At 50.5% G+C, this 22226-nt stretch overlaps 1 protein-coding gene and 1 long non-coding RNA gene across 2 annotated transcripts in view; one reads left to right on the top strand and one right to left on the bottom strand.

Moving 5' to 3' along the window:
• The window catches only part of SKOR2 (SKI family transcriptional corepressor 2), a 41819-nt gene extending 35345 nt beyond the window's left edge, over positions 1-6474 (bottom strand). Inside the window, exons 1-3 of the mRNA XM_067701411.1 lie at positions 6197-6474; positions 1432-4079; positions 335-398 (exon numbers count right to left, since the gene is read on the bottom strand). Of these exons, the coding sequence (XP_067557512.1) occupies positions 335-398; positions 1432-4029 (2662 nt within the window). The 5' untranslated portion in view covers positions 4030-4079; positions 6197-6474. The remainder of the gene's footprint in view (positions 1-334; positions 399-1431; positions 4080-6196) is intronic.
• An 11690-nt stretch (positions 6475-18164) lies between these two features.
• The window catches only part of LOC137203307 (uncharacterized), an 88768-nt gene continuing 84706 nt past the window's right edge, over positions 18165-22226 (top strand). Inside the window, exon 1 of the long non-coding RNA XR_010933042.1 lies at positions 18165-18280. This is a non-coding gene — a long non-coding RNA (uncharacterized lncRNA). The remainder of the gene's footprint in view (positions 18281-22226) is intronic.

Raw genomic sequence — 22226 nt, 5'->3', positions numbered from 1 at the left:
TCTGCAAGTGAGTCTGTACTGACAAGTGGGAAACAAAGACATCCAAGAATTTTAACATGTATTTATGTATCTGTGTGTGTTTAGAGTACTGATGCCATTTAAATGCAAAGACGTATGTTGAGATTGGGGGCAACAGTGCTGTTATCTGGAAAATTGCCATTGCTTGGAAACTACAGAAATGCTGCCCATTAAAATATAAACTGTAGTATGAAAAAATTCAAAATTCAATGGATGAAAACCCACAGAATGGTGGTAGAGGCAGGAGATGCTGGGTGTGAGTCTCACAGAAATGGTTAAATGCAGGAAAGAAAACTGGGGGGTTATTTTCTTTTACCTGAAAAGTTGTTTTCATCCTTTGTAGATAAAATTACTTGGTTATTTTCCTTAGTTTTCTGATTCTGTATGGAGAAGAATTAGAGACACAAATCAATGCCTGGATGAAACCATATGCTAATGTCAACAGTCAGCAGGAAGAAGCATCAATAAAAGTGACTCCATGGAGCCTCAGGAGACTTCATTTTTTGATGGTTATCTTCTCTGAATAGTTGTTGTGCTTAAATACAAATGTACGACTGCACGTACCTGCATTATCCTTTGCGAAGTAGTATGTTAAATATGCACCTATTATACACTCTGTAAATCAACTCTGTAAATACCACATTATTTGTCACATCCACACTACATTAGGACAGAGTCACTTCACTCTGAAGTCCTTGAGAGTGCTTTCTATGCACACTTGAGTGAACACAAGGCTGAGCCACTTAAGTTTAACTTTGGTCTTTAGGGGCCCCAGGTAGCACTTTCACGTGGGTGGAGATTGGTTTGGGAGAAGCCAGTCTTGCTAAAGAGTCTGCCTTTTGTTTTACTGGACACAATGTCTTACAGAAGTGTCCATCCTGGCTAGAGCTCTGGGGTTCAAGCCTTGATTAAAGCAGTTCAAATAAAACTGAATCTAACTTTTGAAGTCAATGTATTTTTGATCTTTTCTGGGTCATGGTTCGGGGAGGCACTGAATTACAGAGAAGAAAAATGATAGGATCATTCAGACTGCACCAGTTTTGTGGTCCCACTGCTTCCGGGGGAACAATTGTGCTCAACTGGGGGCAGGGAGTTGGGCAAAAGAGATTGGTAGATTAGAGGAAGGACTTGGTCAATTTAGGGGTCTTTCCCAACTTCTATAAGCAGCCAACTTAAATATAGGGGGGAATAGAGGCCCCAAGGCCTTTGAGAGGCTTTGTAAGAGAGAGACCAGAAACTACATTTTTATGGAGGACAGTTGGTAGGAAAGAAGCCCTCCCAAACACACTGAATATTTCATTTCTGTGGGGAAATCTGGTGATTCATCTTTCCTGCGCATATGTAACCGATTCAGCCTAAAGGTGCATTTAAATAATAATAATTAGCTTGAAGGAGCCTAAAGGGGATATTTACATCTTTGTAGGAGGGCTGCTCCTCCAGTGATGGATGGTGGACCGGGCTGCCCGGGCTGCTGCTAAGGCCGCCGCTTGATTTCTGGCAGGCCAGCGGCGGGGGCGGGGGCGGGGGCAGGTCCGAGCCGCCGGGGTCACCCAGTTTTCTGTCCTCCTGCAGCAGCCTGGAGGAGTTCAGGGCCAGTGGGAAAGCGCCCGCGGCAGCCGGCGGGCGGTCCCGGCTGCTCCCCTTCTCCGACAGCCCTCTGCCCTGGAGGAATCGGCCGCCCCCGACTAAAGGGTCCCCTAGCAGGACCCCTGTCTCCTCGTCTTCCTCCTCGTCGTCCTCGGGGTCTCGACTTTCCTCCTCCTCTTCCTCGCCCTCGGGAGGCTTGTGGCCCTCCACGTCCACCTCCTGCTCTTCTTCCTCGTCATCCTCGTCCTCGGAGCTGTCCTCGCTGGGGTAGCTGCAGCTGGTGCCACTGGGGGACAGAAGGCCTCGGTGGTGCGGCTGCGGGGCCAGCGGAGGCGGCGGGGGCGGGGGTGGGGGCGGCGGCGGGGCCGGGTGGTGGCGCTCGGAACCCGGCTCGTCGGGCTGCGGGGGCAGCAGCAGCAGCGGCGACGGCGGCTGCGGGGGATGATGGTGGTGGTGGTGTTGGTGCGGTTGTTGTTGGTGTTGGTGGTGATGCGCTTGGGCCGAGTGTGGCGCGCCCGCGGACGCCCCGTGCAGTTTGGCCAGGCTCTCTGCGTCGTCCTTGCCGCCCACCGGCCGGAAGGCGCTGGAATGGTGATAGCTGCCTCCGCCGGCTTTGCGCCCCTCCAGGAGGTGCGGGTGGTGGGGAGCGGGCACTCGGGCACCCACGGGGACCGCTCCGGCGGCCGCGGCCCCAGTCCCGGACACGGAGCCGGGGTCGGCCGGAGGCGTGGAGCCCGCACTGCAGTCCCCGCCGCTGCCGCCCGGGGGCGACTCGAAGAGCGCATCGCGAGCGCCCGCGCCGCCCGCAGGAGGCGGCGGGCCGGAGCCCGGGCCGTTGGCGACGACCGGAGGGGGCTGACCCGGCGGGGGGGCCGCTTCGGCGCTCCCGCCCACGCCGCCAGGCTCGGCCAGGTCCAGGAAGGCCTGACGCAGCAGGGTCGGGCTTTCTCCTAGCGCGCAGCCGAGCGCCGAGGGCGGCTGCGGCGGGGGCTGTAGGTATGTGGGCACGGGAAGTCCGCCCGGGGTCCGCGGAGGCCAGAACATGCAGAAGGGCGGGTAAAAGGCGTCCTTGCGGCCCGCGGGCCAGAAGAGGCCAGACAGGCCGGCCTTGGGCGCCGTGCCCGCGCCGCCCGCACCCCCTAGAGCCTCGGCCGCGGTGCCCGCGTCCTCCTTCTTGTGGCACAATCCGAAGGCGGCTGCTGCAGCCGGGAAGGTGTAAGGATGCGGGAAGAGTCCCCCGCAGCCTGGGAACTTCTGCAGCACGCCCCCGAACGAGCCCTTGCTGGGCACCGGGATGACCGGATAGCTGCGTGGCCCTTTGGCGCCAGCCGCCGCGCCCGCGCCGGCGCCAACGCCCGTCACGCAGCCGCCCCCCGCGCCCCCCCCGCCCGCTCCGGCGCCGCCGGAGGCCGCGGCCACCGACAGGCTGGCGGCGGCGGCCGAAAGACTGGCGGCGGCCACGACAGCCGCCTCCTGCAGCGAGTCGTCGTCGTCTTCGAAGCGCGGCCTCTTGTGATGCGCGTGCGGCGCGCCCGCCAACTCGGCCAGAGGTGGCGGGGGCGGCGGTGGGGGCGCCCCCAGCAGGTGCGGGCCCAGCAGTCCCCCACCTCCCGCCACCGCCGCAGCCGCTGCCACAGCGGCCGCCTTGACCGAGCTGAGCGGGTGGCAGGCGGGATGCGCGCCCGGCTGGGGCAGCGCGCGCTTTCGGCTCCCGCCGTTGAACATGGCCTTGACGTCCTCCCAGGCGAAGACTAGCTCGTCCTGGGGGCTCTTGTCAGTGAGCTTGAGGTGACGGCGCCACGAATTGAAGTTGGCTGCGTCCGGCTGCGTGTACTTGGCGTCGGGCGTACGGTGGGAGTGGAAGATGAACTTGTTGGGCGAGAAGTACATGTTGCAGTAGCTGCATTTGATGCACTTGGCGCGGGAGCTGTTGTAGCGCGCGGGGATGAAGCTGCCACGGCAGCCCCAGGCGCATTCGTGCGAAACGTCGAAGGCGAAGTTGTCAGGCAGCTTGGGGGGCCTGTTTTCGCCTAGGAACGACTTGCACAAACGCTCAGCCTCTCGCTTAGTGATCATGCCGCAGCGGCGCGATGAGATAGGCATGGCCCCGGCGCGTCGCAGAATCTCCAGCTGCACCGGCGTGCACTGCACGCACGTGATGCCCAGCGCCACGCGGCGGTTGTGAATCTCGTTGTAGCTGAAGTTCTTGAGGAGGGTGTTGGAGATCTGCGCCAGGCATAGGCGCTCCTGCCCGTCGATCACCAACGACACGATGGGAATGCCGTAGAGGATCACCTGGCCCACCTGGTTGGGTTTCAGGTTGGCGTGGCCCGGCCGCGGCTGGCTCAGCGCGTCGGGCTGGAAGGCGCTCGACGGCGATGCCAGCAGGATGTCGTTGGGCCCCGGCAGCGGGCTGGAAGCCATCTCCTCCGCCGCGGAAGCCCGGGCCGAGCTCTCCGGGTCGGCCTTGGAGACTGGAAGGGAAAGGAGAAAGCGTTGACTAGAGCTTTTTCAGTTTACAAAGAGAGGGGTGGGTTGAGTCGCTAACTGAAGAATTATAATCACTTCCTTGCTTTGGTTAAGATATAATTATCACTGGGCAAAGGAAGCAAGTTTCAGACACAAGGAAGTCATCTCTTAAATTTCCTCAAGGTCATCCTTTGGAAATGCAGGAATTTGGAATTACTTTTCTTCGGTTCTAAATATCCAAAGTAAATTTTTAAAAAGTCAGTTCCTAAGAAACTCAAGACCTTATCCCCGATTTATAGAAGCTGTTAGAATAAAATGGCACTCCTGCTATAAATTAGGAAGTAATGATGACAGTGGTAACTAGTACAGGTTATAAAAGTTATGGAAAACTGAGGCTTAGCCATTCAAGCCCAAATTTTAAAAGAGAGACCAGTCTCATTTGCTTGAAAATAGATTGATTTTGATTAAAAAAAAAAAAAACCCAAACCTTTTAAAAAGTAATTTTTGTGGCATCTGTGGTTTCCTTGGGGGAAATTCACTACTGGTTGAGACACAGCTCATTAAAGCAAAACGAAATCCCTTCTCCCTTGCCTTTGCCATTAGATATTTTGATACTTTAATTAGAAATTTTTGGGGAAAATGTACAAACCTATATGCAAGATTGCACCAAACAGGCGTTTCACTTTCAAGGGTTCAAAAAACTGCTTGCTAAAATTGAGTAGTTCCGGTTCCAATAGGTGGATTTAAAAGATGAAGTTGTAGACTTGAAAATATTCAAAAACTGTTTGCCTGTTATTTCCATGACAATGAGCAAATAAGTACAGGCAAGAGTGTTAAGCCCAGAAACAGTGCAAAGAAACTGAGCAATTCTTGGGGATCATTACTGATGGGCTTTAAAAGGCAAATTTAGTTGAAAGGTGAACCACTTTCTGTGACATTTCTTTTTCTGATCTATGTAGATATCTCTTTACTTTATTGGGGGTGGGGGGAAGTGCCCCACGGTAGAAATAATCCTTGGACTAGGTAATCTGTGGGAGCGCTGAAAGCGGAAGCCCAGGGTTGGGCCTGCGGTAAAATTCCTGTCATCTCTGGTCAACCGGGATACTTAATGGGGGAAAACAGCCAGTAAATTGAAAATACAGAAAAAACAAGCGAAAGAAACCTTTGTGACAACACTGCTAAGTCAAAACAAGCAAAGCGGCTCATTCCCTGCAAAACTGACAGTGACCTTTGCACAGCTACTTGTCCAGGGCAGCTGCTAAGACTATCGTTTGCCCTGGAAAATCAACGGTGGCCGTCTCATCACCACTTTCCGTCAAGGACACTGGAGTTTGTTATTACAGAGATTTCAGTGAATACACAAGTGTACCCCTTTACCCAAATTGTCATATCCTGGTCCTCTCTGGGCTCCTGTGACCTCTATCCCGACAACCTTCGCCCTTCTGACCCCTGGATCCTCAGCTCTCATTACGTTCTGTGGCCTCCAGGAAGGGTGAACAAACCTCGATGCGATCAACGAGACGAAAGCCAGGCCTGTCACTTCGGATGGATCAAAGACAATATTTCCAGGGGACGGGGTGTTAAATGGCACAGTGATACCTGGGCCTGATATAACCAGCCCTAACTTTGCCAAATGGTCCTTCAATCCTCATTCCCCTCCCAAACAAGATTCTTATTATCTTAATAAGACCCTGGGATAATGGCAATGCGCGCAGCGGGCCTGGCCTAGCGGGGAGCTGGCTAGAGACCCGCAGCCTGAGCAGCTGTAGACGGGGCAGAAATGTCTCCTACTGGGTGTGCTCCACTTTCACCCCAAGCTCTCCCAGAGACTCCTGTCAGAGCAGAGACACAAATGAGAGGGTTTAGGTTGGGGGATTTTTAAAAGGGAGTGAGGGAAGAAGAGACAATTAAAAGTTAGTTGAACTGAGAAAGAAAGCTGGCGAACTTCCCTATCTGACTGACGAGCCAACAAGCCTCAACTTAACTCCCCAGGCTTCCAAACCAATCACTACCGAAGCCCTCCGCTGCCCCTCAACCTAACCGGAAAACCCCACCGCTCGGGATCCCAAATAATGAACCGCGAGCTGTGCGCCGAGTGGGGGCCGGCTGGTTCCGGCAGTACCTGGTAATCCCTAGCTGTCTTTACGCGCGTGGCTGCCGGCCCATCTTCCGAGGTCGCTCGGAGGCGAAGCATCCAAGCGGGTCCTGGAATCCAGCGGGCGGGACTTCAGAGGGCTCCGCGTGAAGATCCTGGCGCTCGTCGACTCTAATGGCGCTTGTACCCCGGCCCGCGGAGAATGACCGCCTGAATTGCTGCGGGGCGTCCCCTCGACCGCAGAAAGTGTGGGCGCGCGGAAACCCGCGGCAGGCGAGCCCCAGGTGGAGTGCAGTCTGACAGCGCCTTTCTCTGTCTCTGAACTCGTGTCGGACCGAGGGGACGCCACCCAGCGGGCAAGGTGACGTCACCGTCTCCCTGACACTCCACATTAAAGGGCTGGCATGTTACAGGGAGGGAGGGGGGAGAGCGAAAGGCAGAGCGAGCAGCTTCGAGATCCTTTCTCAGCAGGCACGAAAGCTAACACCTAACCAACCCGCAATTGCCAACAACCTCTCCATTGAGCAAACGCAGCAGTGGTGCTGGAGCCGTAGATCTGATTTAGGAGTGGAAAGCTATATAGTCTGCCTGATCCTGGGGACCTGGATCCTGGAGGCCCCGGATTCTAGAAGGACGCCTCTAAATTGACTGTATCCCTGCCAGTTATTGTCTCCTCCCCTCATTTCTCTGAGCCACCCTCCTTCGCGAATGATCTCTCAGGTACGCAGTGCAAATCAGTAGCCTCACTGTGTCTCCGAAGATATAGGAATCACAGTTCACAGTTAGCCGGAGAATAGAATGGTTTCAGTGCTCCTTTGAAACTGTGAAATGAGAAAAGCGGGGCGGGACGGGGCGTGGGGGGGGGGCGTTCTGCAAAGCGTGCTCAATCTAAAAACTTGGAAGGAAGCGTGGAGAATGTCTTCACTTTTGAACACACATTTGCCTTTTTAGGACAAGATACAGAGTGGCATTCTCTATTTTGGAAAGTGTGCAATTAAGTGAGGACCCCAATGAGTGCATGTGTGCACTCGTCAGTCAACTTCATTCAGAATAGTTCTCCATCCCATTTATAAAACACATGCAGGCCACTTCAGCACAAGGAAAAGGTGAGACAGGAAAGCACTTGAGCAAGTTGCCAATGCTCCCAGAGAAGTAAATTTCTCAGGGAACTATGTAGAAACATGCCCTTACATAAAGGGAAGAAGAAGTAGAAGTAGGATGGGAAAAGACCATTTCCTATAGCTTCCCAAAGTAAGGCACACATACAATATAGTGAAGTGTCAGTATATTACTTCCTCATTGATCAGCTGTTAGGAGTCAAAATGACCACCTCTCGTTTATCAGAAATGGAAGAAGCTGCGTATCTAGAGGACATTCTAAGAAGAATACCTACACGGGGTGGGATTGGAAGAACTTTTAAGTTTTTCCCTTACTATCAGAGCTGAATTTTCGATTGCTGCCTGGTGAAACACATAGCCTTAGAGGTGGGCAGTCGTATTGTAGAAATGGTTGAAAGAACAACCCCCACTAACCCGGAAGCCCAACGGGGACTACATCATAGTATCAACAACAAACCATCACTAAATTCAAGTGTGAAATCTTAACACTTCATTAAAGGTCAATAAAACAAAAGGGAGTCAATTGAACAAAAAGTGAGGGATACAGGAATTGTGGCTATTTTAAATTAATATGCAGAAAACACAGTTTCAGAGCAATGAAACTTGTAACGTTTGTGTTGGTATAAGTTTCAAACGGCAGTGAAATATTTCACCCAACTCCTAGTCTCTGAAGTCACCATCGGCACTAATTAGGCTCTGTTCTAAGGGGCTGAAGTCAACTGAATGCTCCCTCCCTAGTGCCCTCGAAGTCCCCCATCCTAGAAGAAGGGAAACTCACACTATGCCTGCCTGGCTCCTTTGCCAAAAGAGCGTCATTTTCATTCACGAATCCATTCCTGCGGAAGGCTGAAGGCTGCCTGCACGCCTGCTCCTCTGAAGGTTCCCGGCCCGGACTGGTTATTCCTCCTCTCTGAGGTCAGGAGCTCCCACAAAGGGAGGTCTCGGCTTGCTTACACTTCCTCGAGCCCAGGCTGCTAGAAAGAAAGCCTGAAAATGGGGCAGATTTTAAGACCGAAAATGGGGAGAAATGAAAAGTCCTATCACCTTGTTAATGTACCACAGGAAAATGCGTGGTCGCTGCCGAGAAGGAAGATCATGTGGTGCTTTTATTCCCTTTTATTTCGCTGTTTCCATCTTTGCCCCCAAAAGGTTCCTCTTCCCCTACAGATCCCTACTTAAAAAAAAAAAGTCTGTAAAAACATATTTTTTTGAAAAGAGAAACTGGATGAATCTTTGCCTTCCCTCCCATCCTTGTTTACCCTGAGGATGAAATCCATGCCTGAGTGGTACCTGTAGCCACCCCCTTACCTCATCTTTCAACATAAACATTTGTACATTAGCTTGGTGGCTTATTGCCATACAAAACTGTGACTTTATTTTAATGCAAAGAAGTTTCACTGGAAAGAGAAACGTGTGATGTTAGGTTAAGTACTTTTGCACAAATAATTCTAAAAATAGCATTTTTATTTTATTTCCCCAGTGACTCTGGGGTGCCTGTTTGAGCTGTCAGGCCAAGTATATTTTTGGAAGCTGAAGGTGGAGAACAATTGTTCAAAGCCAGACTCCGTGGTCCAGCAAATCCTCACCATGAGTCTGGAGCTGGACTTCGGAATTACAGTCTTTTTATACGTTTTTGAGTCTGTGAGCAACTTTCTGTCACTCACTATCTCTCTGATTCTTTGCTGTCCCCTAAGTTTGAACAGGTCTCCTGATCTTCTCCACTGCTCTTCTCCACTGATCTTCCATTTTCCTTTTCCGGACCAGGGGCGCCTGATCCCTGTCAGTCCCTGTCCTGGCCCCCGAGACCCTGGCAGGCGGGCAGCAGGGAGGAGCAGGCGGTGGCGGGAGGCAGCAGGTAGGGGCCGAGTTAATCAATGCTTTCCTATTCGAGCAGACATGCATTTTATACCTCGGGACTCTCCTCAGCCGGCTAATTGATTCAAATTGTTTTGTTGGTTAAACTGGTGTCACCCGTTTGCATGATCTATCACCGCACGGAGGAGAGCATTTCCACTCTCATCTCCGTTCCAGGCGGCTGCGGTTTACCCAAGCCAGGGACAGGTAAAGGAGCCCAGACACCGGACCCAAAGGAAAACCACAAACCGAGCTGCCTCCCTCGGAACTGGAGAAGCGCCGCCTCCATGCAGGCGCACGCGGCGGTTGCAGCAGCGTGGACGGAGGTTTCTAGCTGCAGTTTTAACAATTGGTTGAAGCGAACCCAAACCTGGTCAGGATGCCCTCCACTTTGGAAGCAGACTGTTCGAGAGGCAGCGTGGGAATCCCGGCAGGTTCGAGAGGAAGGGCAAAGCCGAGGAGCTGTCCGCGGTGCTGACGCCAATGCAGAGCTCCGTGGCGCAGCAGATCCTACTGCGTTCAAGGCCCTCCCGGAAGAAGCCTCCCAGTCTGCAATCATCGGAGCCCTAGATTCGGCTCTGGGCTCCAGCATAGCCTTGCAGACTTAAGAGGCAAGGGGCGACACAGAAACACACCCCCGTACTTCTGCCACACCTGCTCCATCTAAAAGGACTGAGAAATCCAGCCACTCCCCACCCCCACGCCTGTGTTTGGCATTGACACGAAAGGAAGATAAAGGCCTTAATATAAATTCATTAAAATTAGAGACACCAGATATCCCTTCTCATTCTACTCCCAGCCTGGGTATTGGAGAACCCATGACAGTTACAGATCAAAAAAACAGTTTCTATCTCTCTCACTCATTCCCTCTTACCCCATTCTCAGCTCTTAGGCAAGAATATTACTGCTTCTGTGTCCCTGAAATGGGTGTCCTTGGCATTGGTATTTCTGCATCAGGTAGGGCAAGAAATGGTTTCCCTATTAGTTCCAAGTCTGCAAAAGTAGACCTGTATGGCCCAGAAAGAAACTGGAAGGCTGGCAAAACTACCAGGGACAGAAGAATTCTCATATATCAGAAAGTACAGGAGATGCAGTTAGATTGAAACTGGGTACAAATTTCTCCTCAGTCACTTACTAGTTGTGGAATTTTGCTTTGATACCTAAACTCCCCAAGCCCTAGTTTCTTCATCTGCAAAATGAGGAGGTTGATACGTAGCCCACAGGGGTATTATGAGAATTAAATAAGATAATATATGTAAAATGCTGGGCACACAGTAGTCATTTAATACATGCTAGCTTTAAAAGCACCTTCTTTGGAGAATGGAGACAAGCTTAGGCCTGTACTCTTACAAGATATGTTTGAAGTCTTTACTAGCTCCAGAGTAAAAGATTTCAAAGGCATTCTAGTTTCATGGTGAGTAGAGAGGGAACCAAACTCCCCGGAGGAATCTTAGTCCTTTTCATTATCCTGCCCCCTAAATTGGTCTAGTGTTTATTTTGTATACAGGTGGCCAGAACCTTAGCTACTATTTGCTTAACCAAGTTAAAATAAGTTGATAACAAAAATTAGCAATGGTAATGGCCATATGATAATAATTGCTGATAGCCCTCAGTTCCCTCTTTCTACCCAAAAGAGCTTTCTGCAGCCTGGCAAGCCCAGCTTAGACTCCCTGGTTTTTCCTCCATTGCTCTGGCTGGAGTTTTATGAAGGAAACCAAGGACCAGGAGCAAACCAAAACTCATCCATTATGGAAATCATAGAAGAAATGAGAAAGGCCTCTGAGCCCTCTCTTAATAAATACTGTCCATAAACGGGAACGCTTTTCCTGGGGCCAGAGCATCCCTGGAGAAGTACATACAATGAGAGCACAAACCTAAAAATCTAAACTGTAATTGAGGAAGGGAAGAGAAAATGAACACATTTTGCACTGCACCCCTGCCCCAGTGATCCCTTGAGTTCCTCATGCACCAATGACTATGGGAATCAGTAGTTTCTTTCTTACCTTTCAAACAAACACCTTTATAAGAAAATAAAGACTGTAGGAGAAGGAACCAAGGCTTAATTCCCCTTAATCAGAGGAAACCATTCTCACAAGAAAACCTGTCCTTGGGTCAGTGGCAGAGAAAGCTCTTACCCTACCAGTTCACAGAGGCCAGGGACTAATGGAAACATTTGCTATTGGACTTTCTTTTTTTATAACAAAGAATGCACATTTCTGCACAAGTCCTCACAAACTTGTAAACACAGCAAAGTACTCACATGTGCACATAGTTTACATGAAGTAATAAAATCCAGAATGGAACATGAACTTGGTATACTTGATGGTTACTTAGCAAATATTAGTTGACCAAGATAAAATTCAAAGGAACACAAAATACCTGATGACACACATAGGCTATGGATGCATGCTCCCTGAACACAACCTGCGAACGTGCATCGAAGAGGGACATTGGCATAAGGAAGAGCCCACTAGGCTCTCTCCCTTCCCTGTCTTCTCCTTTCTCTCTTTCTGTGCCTGCATACACATATGTACCAGCCCCCTCCACTTCCCTCCTCCCCATGTTGGGAGGGAGGGGGTCCTTTGAAATGGAGGTGGTCCCAGCTGGAAAACCCCAGAGCTCATTTAGATCACATCACTTCAGGCTTTTGTCTCTGCTCCTGAATAACCTAGGCCGCCACAACAAAAGGATAGGCATCTACATGGAGTTTTCATTGGCAAAGATGCGTCTCAAAGATGCTGCTGTAATAATGAATAAGAAGGAAAGATGCTTGCCTTTTTTTGATTGCCACTCCTAAAGAAGGGAGAGGAGAAAAGGGAGAAAAGGAAAAGGAGACAGTGGAGCAAGAAATAGAGATTGTGGGAGAGAAAACTAAGGCAAGTATTTCAGTGGATTTATGCAAAAGAGTCTTTAATTGTATGAAGATTCCAACTACCACCAAGAACAAGAATGCTGTTTGAGGCTTAAAAAAAAAAACAACAAAAAACACTGGCTCTTTTGTTTCAGGGAAGCAATTTAACGTGTAACTGAGGCTGAGGATGCAGAAAGGGTGTGGAACAGGATATTTTAAAGCTTGGGGAGGGGAAGCAGAGGAGTAGGAGTAGGGGGAGGGGCTGTAGATTGTCTGTTGACATGTCACAAGAGAGAAAATGACATAGATATACATTTAACATCTCCCCAGTGACACTGGTGGAGGGAACATTGGATTTTATTTCCTGGGGAAATAAAGGCATTTTTCCCCCTTTCCTGTTCTCTTCCCTCTCACGCCCTCCCTCCCCATTTGAAAATTTTTTACTTTGCCATCAAGCTTGATCCCATTAGCTAATACATTATTAAACTATCATGTGCTCTCAGGCTGCCCAATAAGCATCATGCCTTCAGCTTTCCTCCTGCCTGCAGTTGTTAGCTCAGTGGTAGCAAAAGGTGAAATTAGATAATAGCAAAATAAATCCCAGGGTAGAGGGGGGTAGAAATCTGAGTCACTGATTTTTTTTTGCTCCTGAAAAAATAGCAGCCAGTGAAAATTCAGAGAGAATGTTCAGAGGAATTTTCTATTTTTGTGTATTTAAGAGTACTTTTTAAGCAAAAAGGCTTTCCCTCATGAGGTTCAAAGTGAAAGCATAGCTAACCAGATCAAAGACAATAACCAATCCCAAACTTTTTCAAGATGCATTATGATATCACTGACAAACTCTTAATGTTGGCAAATAATTAAAATTTCCATCTTTTAGAACTGTGTAACCTTGGGTGTCTTAGAAACAAATTGTACAAACAAACCATGGAGATGAGCGCTGAGGGTTTCAGAGGAGATATAATGAACCAACTTTAATTACTAACTTGAAATTAAAAATGTAATATACAGATTTAAATTTATTTTCACCTAAATTGTGTATAAAATTATATGGCTTTTTCAGGCTAAGAAATGCTTTGTAACCAGCCATGCTACTAAAAAGTCTGAAGTACTTTCCAAAACGGAGTTCCCAGACTCACACAGTAATAATGATACATTTATCATTACTGATGACCACCTACTGGGTAATTATTGCTTTGTTACTATGATTACAATCAAGAGATTTCTTTATTTACTGTTAACATTCACTTAAAACTGAATGTTAATGACTGTTCTGAATTCACCAAAGAGAGTTTTCTGTTATATTTCAGAAGTACTTACATTCTGGTTCAGAAATGGAAAACCATATTGTAACAAAGTGGAAAGCTGGGTGAGCACTTGGCTCTCACCCTCTCCTGAGAATGAAAATGGCATTCTGAGGAATTCTGGAGCAAGATTTTCCATCTCAGAGTTGCAAAAGGTTAACATAATGCAACCACTTGACTTGTGCTAATTATGTAAGTATTTTATTACAGGAGATTCATTCATTATTGATACACGTTTGCAGTAACTTCCTGCTTGGGGGAGTTATATTTTATATGAGAAGTAAACAACCCATGGCTCCAGGGCTGGCCTCCTCTCCCCCAGATCTGATTTCCTCCCACCCCTTTGTCTAGTTTCACAACCCTACTGGGTTGTTGTATCCCTACTGAGGCAGAAGACAATTCCCTAAAACTGTCCCTATTCTCTCGCCTTTTCCCTTCCCCATTCAGAACTTCCCAGTTCTTTAAAAGGTAAGGGCTCAGGGTGTGGAGAGTGTTGGGATGGGGATGAAGTGGGTGAGAAAATAAAACTGGTTTTAGTGTTTTCTTTCGTATCACATAAAGACGAGAAAATTTTCATTAAAAATCTAGACTCCTTGAGGCTTGGCCACCAACCTTCCTCTTTGGAAGCTACTCTCTGCTCCCACCCAGAAAAGCCAGGTTGGCCTTTGGTATATTCAGAGCTGGCCCTTAGGGAAGTGGGGGTGATGGAAGATGTTAACCAATGGAAAGGCTACAAAAAGGCTTCTGCCTGCCCGCAAGTCGGAACCCAACCTCACAGCCAGTGGTGGTTGCTACAGTCTACAATATTTTCTTCCCAGGGCCTATCCCAAGTTGCACTGGGAAAAGATAAGACATGGCTTTGCTTGTGGAAAGGAGGCCCTGTGAAGGATTGTGCTGGATGCTCAGTTTAAGGGCCCTCAGGAGTTTCACTCTGAAAGCATGCACTGGCCACCTGAGGCTAGCCATCTGGGGAGAGGCCAGTGTCTCCTAAAGGGGCCAAAAGGCTCTGGCATAGGCCTCCAACCTAGGAGCAAGGGTTTCCTCTTAGGTTTTCTTCCAGATTCTGAGACCCCTACCTAAGAGTCTCAGTTCAGAGGTGGGGCAAACACAAGGTGCCAGAGGTCAGCGTGCTTAAGACCCTCAAAAGAAGTCAGGAATTGGAGATGATGAAGGGGCAGGGGAAGAGCATGGAGCAGTGTGTGTGTGTGTGTGTGTGTGTGTGTGTGTGTGTGTGTGTGTGTGAGTGTGTACTACCCTGTTCTTCAAGGTTTGGTGTAGGAAGATGAGAATGAACAAGCAAGAGGCTGAAGTCCCAAACTTTTGGACCAGTTTGAAAAGAATGAAATGGTATGGTCTGGGATGGAGTGAGGAGGTGGCTTTGGGGAGGTGCCTGCAAACTGGGAGTGGGCAGGACTTGCCACAGGCTGGGGAAGAACTGACAGAGCTCAAAGCCTGGGTTCACCCCTGGGCCTCTACTATCTAGCCCAGAACTTCTCTGCACTTTGGGTGTGGGGATGTGAATGACAGATGGCTAGAGGATGACTAGAGTTCAAAGGGCTCTGGGAAGATGAGTTCTGGATAGAGGAGAGGGAATGGGTAAAGTGCTGAGACTGGGTCTTGGGTAGGTGCTCCGGGCTTGGTCAGCACAACCCCACTCCCCTGGGTGCCTTGCTTCCCTGCTTTTACCCACGCCGGGGTTCCTGGGTGTAACCTCTCTGTGATCTACAGAGGAATACCGTTCCCAGCAAGGCTTACTTAATGGTCCTTTAACAAACCCTTCGATCTCTTTGGCCGCCCTGGCTCTCGCCTGCCTCCTCCTTCTTCCTTTTCTCCACTGCCTCCATCAGTTATTTATGACCAGCGTTAATTATTCACGAAAAGAGAAAACTCCAGCTTTGGGAACTTTACTAGGAGCGTTTGGGGGTTTCTCCCTTTCCCGCCTCCAGGTGGGCTTGAGTCTTGAGGATTTAGGGGGACTGTATTTGACCGGATCCTGCTTTGAAGTGGGGAAAGGGAAGCCCAGTGGTTGGGCAATGGGGAAGGCGGAGGGTGTACCCTTCGTCCTGGTCAGCTCCAGCCTCTGCCTGCGAAGTGCAAACTCCCGGTCAGCTCCTGCCTCTGCTTGCCAGGTGTGAACTCCAGGGATGGGACCCGGAAGTTACTAGCCGCGCTCTCGGGAGTCGCTGTCCCGGCTTGGAAGTGCTGAAACCGCGCGTGGGCTCTGGGGCTGCGGGGTGTGGGAGCGAAGACGTGGCCGCAGTCCGGGCAGGGTAGCCTCTTTCCACAGCGTCTCCAAAAAGTCTCGTTAGCCTTTTCTCTCTCTCTCTCTCTCTCTCTCTCTCTCTCTCTCTCTCTCTCTCTCTCTCTCTCTCTCTCCGGTCCCCCTCCCCGCCCTCACGCACGCAAATGACACTAGAACATTGTAACCAAAGATTAATTGCCTTAATCAAATCGACCTGCCCTCTGCAGTTAATCTTTTAGCAACAAATTAGAGACAGTTTACCTCAACTTCCCGGGTCAGGCGGAGAGAGGAGGAGGGATGGACAGGGTAGGAGAGTTTGACAAAACCCACAAACGGTGAGGGGTGTGCGTTTAAAGCGGGAGGGGAGGGGAGGAGGTAGGGGTCAGCTGTGGGGTTGTGACGGCGGTCAGAAGTTCCTGGAGTCCCTTTCAACCCATTTTTCCCCAAAGGAGAGGAAGCCGAGCGCGGAGGACGAGGCCACTTACCTGTCTGCGCCGCCCTCGCGGTCTTCAGCCCTCCGCGCTCAGTCCACCCCGCCTGCTTCGCGCTCCGCGGCTCCACTGCCGCTTTCTGACTCCCGCGGCGCCGGCCGCCTCCCCCCGCGCGACATCCGCTTTCGCGGCCCGTCGCCCGCGGTCCTCTGCACTCTCGCTCGCGGTCGGGTTTTCCACTGCGACTCTGTCCCGTCCTGACTCTCCCCTTCTGTGTGGTCTTCCGCAGACACCCAGCTCTTCCCACTCGCTTCCTGGGCAAGTTCGTAAGTTTGGGGTGAGGGTCGCTCTCCTCGAGCCCAGCTTCTCGGCTTAGCTTGCTCAGATCCGCACCCCCCACTCCCCAGCCCAGACCTAGGTCTCTGACGCCGCCTGTTGGTCAGGCAGGGCAGGGCAAGGAGAGGAGCCCTGCGCCGACCTCAGCTTCCCACCCATCACCCTTCCACGCCCAGGGGTACAAACATAAGGGAAAGGAGGCGAGGGCTGGAGACCTGGTAATTGGAGTGGGGCCAGGGGCAAGAGGGAACAATTTGCTCTGGGGACATGCAGCCCGGACAGGCAGCTTGGGCTCCCTGCCAGGAGAAGTGTTATCCCAGGGCACGCAGGTGCGCCTCTCTTGTGTTGCCCGAGGGCAGTGCACTAAAAGCCGGCACCCTCCCCCAGTCTTCTGGGGAGAGACCACCTGAGGTGAGGTCAGGCCCGGGGGGCGGGGGGCGGATTTGTAGGGGGCGCTGATCCTGGGCACCCAATGTGCTTCTTCAGAACAGCGGGTGGGGAGGGGTGCTGGGAAAACTGGAGAAAGGAGAATGAGTCCTTCCCAGCACTACCAGGGAGGAAAGCTTTAGGGACAAACTCATATGCCGCTTTAAAAAGAAAAGTTAGCAGAATCCATCTCATTATGAGCGTCAGGCGCTTGGAAGGGTGAGCACCAGCCAGGGAGTCCAGTCGAAGTCCAGCGCTTTGGCCGGGGATGGTGGGGATATAGGCCGAATTTGGGAGTACTGTGGTGTTACAAAGGCAGCCTTTCTGGCTCAGGCCTGGTCCCTCCCTTGGCAACTTCCCAAACGGCGGGGCGCTCATCAGATCATTCTACCCTTGGAACTTTGGGAAGCCTCGGTCTAGCCCTGACTCCACCGAGACATCCACGGAATAGAGGTTTTACCCTTCCCCCATTCTCATCCTGTCTTTTTCATTGAAAGAATTGATGGACTGTTTCTCCGCTACCCCCTCCTTCTCTAATAAACGCTTCCCATAGATTATTCGACGCAGAGAAGGAAGGCGGCTGCTTAAAAAACAAAAAGCCATAGCCCTAATGAGTTCAATTACAATGTGGTAAACACATTGCCTCTACGCTTTAATTAAGCCTGCTGCCCAATTTTAACTCATTAGTAATTCATTAAGAGAACAGCTCGGCGCTGGCGGGTGGGAGGCACCCAGACCGACTGTGCGTGGCAGAGTCGACACGCCCGCAAGCCGCAGCCGACCCTAGGGCTGCGTTTGAGCAAGTCAGGTTTGCGACCCAGTGACTTCACACACTGGAGTCCCCTCTCCTAGATGCACGGGGATCAAGTTTCCTGGGCTTGAAACAGGGTTTGCAAACCTGTTGGCTGGCTGGTGGTGGTGTGGGGCTGGACCACAGTGGGGGAGAAAGTCTCCGGATTACATGCGCTTTTCACCCACAAATTCAAGTCTAGTTTCCGGGTGTGGTGCCCCCCTTGCTTATTCCACTTTGTACTAGCTTCTGGAGAAAAATCTAAGTCTGGCCTTAGCGCCCAGCTCTGGCTACCCGCTGCAAGCTTCGGGACCCTCTCACCGGGAGAAGCTTCGATATAAATCGAAGCGTTATAACCGAAGACGGTGATATTTTTTTCGGGGTTTGGGGTGGGAGAATTGGAGGTGGGGGGAGGAGACTGTTGGCTAGAGAAGTGGATATCTGAATGGGAAACTCAGAGCTCTTCTTTTCCGTCTTTCGATCTCTACTCCACGCCTGGTAGCAGGGCTGGGGTTATGGCCACATTTGGAACTTTGGCAGTTGAGACCGGCCCTCTTTATGGAAAAGAAATGGGGACAGAGGGTTGCAGAATGAGTCATGCACAGGCAACGAGAGAACCCTCCTAGTCTTTCCACTTAATAATCGAGGGACAGAGCGCGAACAGTTCAAGCTCTAATCGTCCCGCTCTCCTCCAGTTTCCATGCCGCGGCGGGTTCTTGGAAGAAAGTGCCTGCGTGTTCTGAGCGTCCCACGGTTCGGGTAGGAAGGAACTCGTCGGTCCCCAGGCTCCAGCGTGGAGTTTCCAAAGAAAAGGGAAGGGCAAGTGTTATGGGGTGAGGCTTTGGTTTAGAAAACGGTCTTCCGCTCTCTTTGTAATCCTGCTCTGGGCGCGTTCTTTCATTGGGAGGAGGAAGTTGGCACCGCGCGGCGGCCTACCGCGCCCCACTAGGTAGGAACTTTTCCCCCGGGGCAGCGGCTGGCCTGGCTCCGCCTTCCGCAGGCGGACCTGGACTCCCCTGGCTGTCTGTGCGGACCCCTTAGCCCTGCCCCCTGGGCCTCGAGGAAATGCCGGAGGCCTTTTGCCCTCCACTTCTTGAAGCTTCTTCTTCGGGTTACCAGTGCCTCTGCAGGCACCGGGCCGTTCTCGTCCCGGTCGTAAGCGGCAGCTCCTCTTAGAGGCCAGTGGATGCATTGGATTTCTTCTAAGCGGAGCGAATTGCATCCCGCAGTCCAGCCGGGTCGCGTCCAAGAAGCTCAGGGCGCGAGTCCGGGCTTCTCTGACTAGTTTCTGTGCGGTTCGGAAGCTTAGGAGGGGCGGAGGATAATGCCTTTAACTTTCAGTCCATCACACCCCTTTCCTCTCTCAGCCTAGAGGCAGGAAATGCTGCGGGACCCAGTGTTCTCAGATTGGGTACTCTGAGAACAGAGGTCATGCCGGGCTTCGCTCTCCCTGGGTTCCCGGGAGTCGGCTGGGGAGAAACCGTGGCACAGGGTGGTCTCCGCCATCGAGACTCGCGGTGGACGGGTCACCGGAAGGCGGAGGCGGGGCGGGAGCTTCCCGGCGGGTGTGGCGCACAGGGGCGAGGACCTGGGTCCCTGATCCCAGGCTCAGCAGAAGGTTTCGTGTGTGTTGCTTGCTGCTATTTTTAACCGCACCGCGCGGCCCTGGCCCTGGGCTCTGCGGCAACAGCACCTTCTCGCGCTCCGAGGATCGGCCGTGCGGGATTTGCCTGGAGAAGGGCCTCTCTCCAGCCCTGAGTGCTTTGAAAGTATAAAAATTGGATCCCTACCTAGGCGATCAAGGCGCCTAAAACGAAGGAGGGCAGCAATGGGATCAGAAATGCGTGTAAGTTGAAAGCCTCGCAGGAAACAGGTCTCTTGCTTAGGATTTCCTGGTTTGGAGTCCAGTTAGATGTCTGAGGGGGGAACTCCAAGGCTCTCACCGGAGGTGGGCGTTTTTATCCACTGTGGGGGGAGAGTTGCTGGGGCAAACATTTCGGAAAGGTCCCTCGTGCCCAGTGTTAATTACAACTGAAGTAGATTATCTTCCTTCATTTCTTCCTTCCCTAATGCAAGGACAGGGAGGTAGGATATAATTCATTTCTGTTGACAGTGGGATAAATAAGTACGTTTTTGTATTGCTAGGAATTGACTGCTGGGGGAGGATGGCTTCCTGACAGTATCAGATGGAGACTTTAGAATCGGCTTTGGGACAAGGAGGTGGCCTTGTTCATCAAGTGCTTTTGTCCAAGCTCCACTCCAAATAGCCCCTACCCTCTTCTTTTCTGATCTGCGATATTGAGCCCAAAGGTGAAGGAGCCCCGTTTAGGGAGCATAGCTGCTAGGGATTTGCCTGGGTCAACTTAAGCTAACCTTCCAGCTTCATACAATTTGCCTACCTTTCATTTCTTTTGCAACCCTCCATAGTACCAGCTACTGTGAAGATATACCCTTAGATATCAACTGTCTGTTAATATGCTGAAAATGTTAATATGCTGAAATTTTTAGCTTTCTTGAAGGGTGTCTTCAGTAGCAGGACTATTCCCCCATAGTTTAGGTCTGTAAATTGAGGGGAGGTGGGAGAAATAGGAGAGAATCAACTCTTTGGAATGGCATAGAAAGCAAAGATATTTATTAGTCCTAAATAAACAGGCTAGGAACTATTTACAAGCCTGGCTTAACAGGACTGAGAGAGCCTGGGCACTTGCTTATGAAAGGCAAGACTTAAGACAGAGCTGGGAAGTTCTGTAGGAAAGCATCGCGAGACTCGCTGTACTAGTAAAACAGGAAGTGTACTCTGACTCAGGTTGCAGATAGTTTTTGAGGAGAAGGAAAAATGTGTCCCTGATTAAAATACTTTCCATGTGCTAGGCATATATGAAGCATTTTACATATGTGCTTTCATTTAACCCTTACGTGACTCCCATGAGCTAGGCATTATTACCTACATTTTATAGATTTTGAAAACTGAGGCTCAGAGAGGATACTTTTTCTCAAGGCCACACAGCAGGTAAGTGGCAAAGCCAGACTTCAAGCACAGATCTGTTTGGATCTCCAATGTGCTCCTAATCAGTAAGCCAGACCATGTACTATTTTATATACACCACACTATTTTGATCCTTCTAAGAGTCTCATTAATTATGTATGGCCCCTGTTAGTCCCATTTGACAGGTAATAAAGTCAGAGCCCTTAGACCCTGGTTCTCAAATGTGAGTGTGGCCCACTCCTAGAGATGGATTCTGCCAGCCAGCTTGGGGTGGGGTCCAGATCTGCAGCAGGTAATTCTGAACCTGGTATTTGAGGAGTGTTATTTTGAGAAGCACTGCCATAGAGGTTGGTAACTTGCTCAAGGTCATTAGGATTGGGCCAAACTGGTACGAGACCCCTGTTCGCCTATCCTCTCCATCAGGGTCTCAGTGGCAGGTGGATGACTTCTTTATTGAAATCCTCATAGTTAGAACCCAGAGACTAGGGTGAGAAAGAAGTCTGTGGTGTGGCAGCAGGTTGTCCTTCTCCATGACCCCCCAGAAGCCACCAGCCTTCATGGAGGTCAGTGTCCTGAAGTTCCTTAAGATCACTCATCTGGAAAGGTACCTTCAGCCCACCTGGAGAGGCAGACTCAGGCACTCCAAGCAGTCATGGCTGCCCTAACTCTGGGACTCAGCAACACACTCCACAGGAAATACTGAAGAGAGAGGAATGAACCACAGACACAGACTGGTCTTTCTCCACCGGAGTGTGGCTCGGAAGGGGGTGGGAAACACAGTCAAGGAGGACAAATATCTGGACCCAGCCGATGCATACAATTTAAGAGAAACTCTAAATCAGGGGCTGTAGGACTGTGCATCTGACCTGGTTTATCCTGAAAGATTGGGACTTGCCCTCTAGATGTGTGTGGGGCCTAAACTGTACCCAGAGCTATATGCATGGAAGCAGACGGGCTCTGGCTCCACTGGGCACCAACAAACCTGTTGGCTGATGGCCCTTGTTTTCTTCTGTCACACTAAACTCTGTGAACATTTTAACAGAAACCTCCCACGAGCAAGTCCCCTGTTTCTGTCTGTTTTTAGGCCCAGGCAAATGTTTATCACCAAGATTAAACCAAATCACTCCTTAACCCTTGAAAAATGGGATCTGTGAAAGCAGACAGTAGGAGATTTTTACCTGCCAAGTCATTCCTGGAAGGTTATGGGAGAAACCAAAATATTTTAGGCCCATAATCTAGCTTGGCCCTTGGGCATGTCAACACTGTCTTAGTCTTTTCAAGCTGTTATAACAAGTACCATAGACTGGGTAGCTTATAAACAACAGAAATGTATTTCTCATAGTTCGGGAAGCTGGGAAGTTCAAGTTCAAGGCACCAGCATGGTCAGATGAGGGTCCTCTTCCTAGTTCACAGTTGACACATTTTTGTTCTGTCCTCAAGTGGTGGAAAGGGCTAAGGATCTCTCTGGAGCCTCTTTTATAAGGCACTAATCCCATTCACAAGGGTTCTACCCTCATGACTTAAGCACCTTCCAAAGGTCTCACCTCCTGATATTATCACCTTTGGAGGGGTCAAGATTTCAACATGAATTCTGGGGGGACACAAACATTCAGAACATAACACTGTCCTAACTGTGATATATCTTATGTTTGCAGTATGCATGAAATAATTTGACACGTGTAGTTTTTTTAAAAAAATAAATTTATTTATTTATTTACT

The sequence above is a fragment of the Pseudorca crassidens genome, chromosome 12 (genome assembly GCF_039906515.1).
Source record: "Pseudorca crassidens isolate mPseCra1 chromosome 12, mPseCra1.hap1, whole genome shotgun sequence".
Lineage (NCBI taxonomy): Eukaryota > Metazoa > Chordata > Mammalia > Artiodactyla > Delphinidae > Pseudorca > Pseudorca crassidens.
Note: the sequence above shows the minus strand (reverse complement) of the source record. Positions and strands in the feature narration are given on the sequence as shown.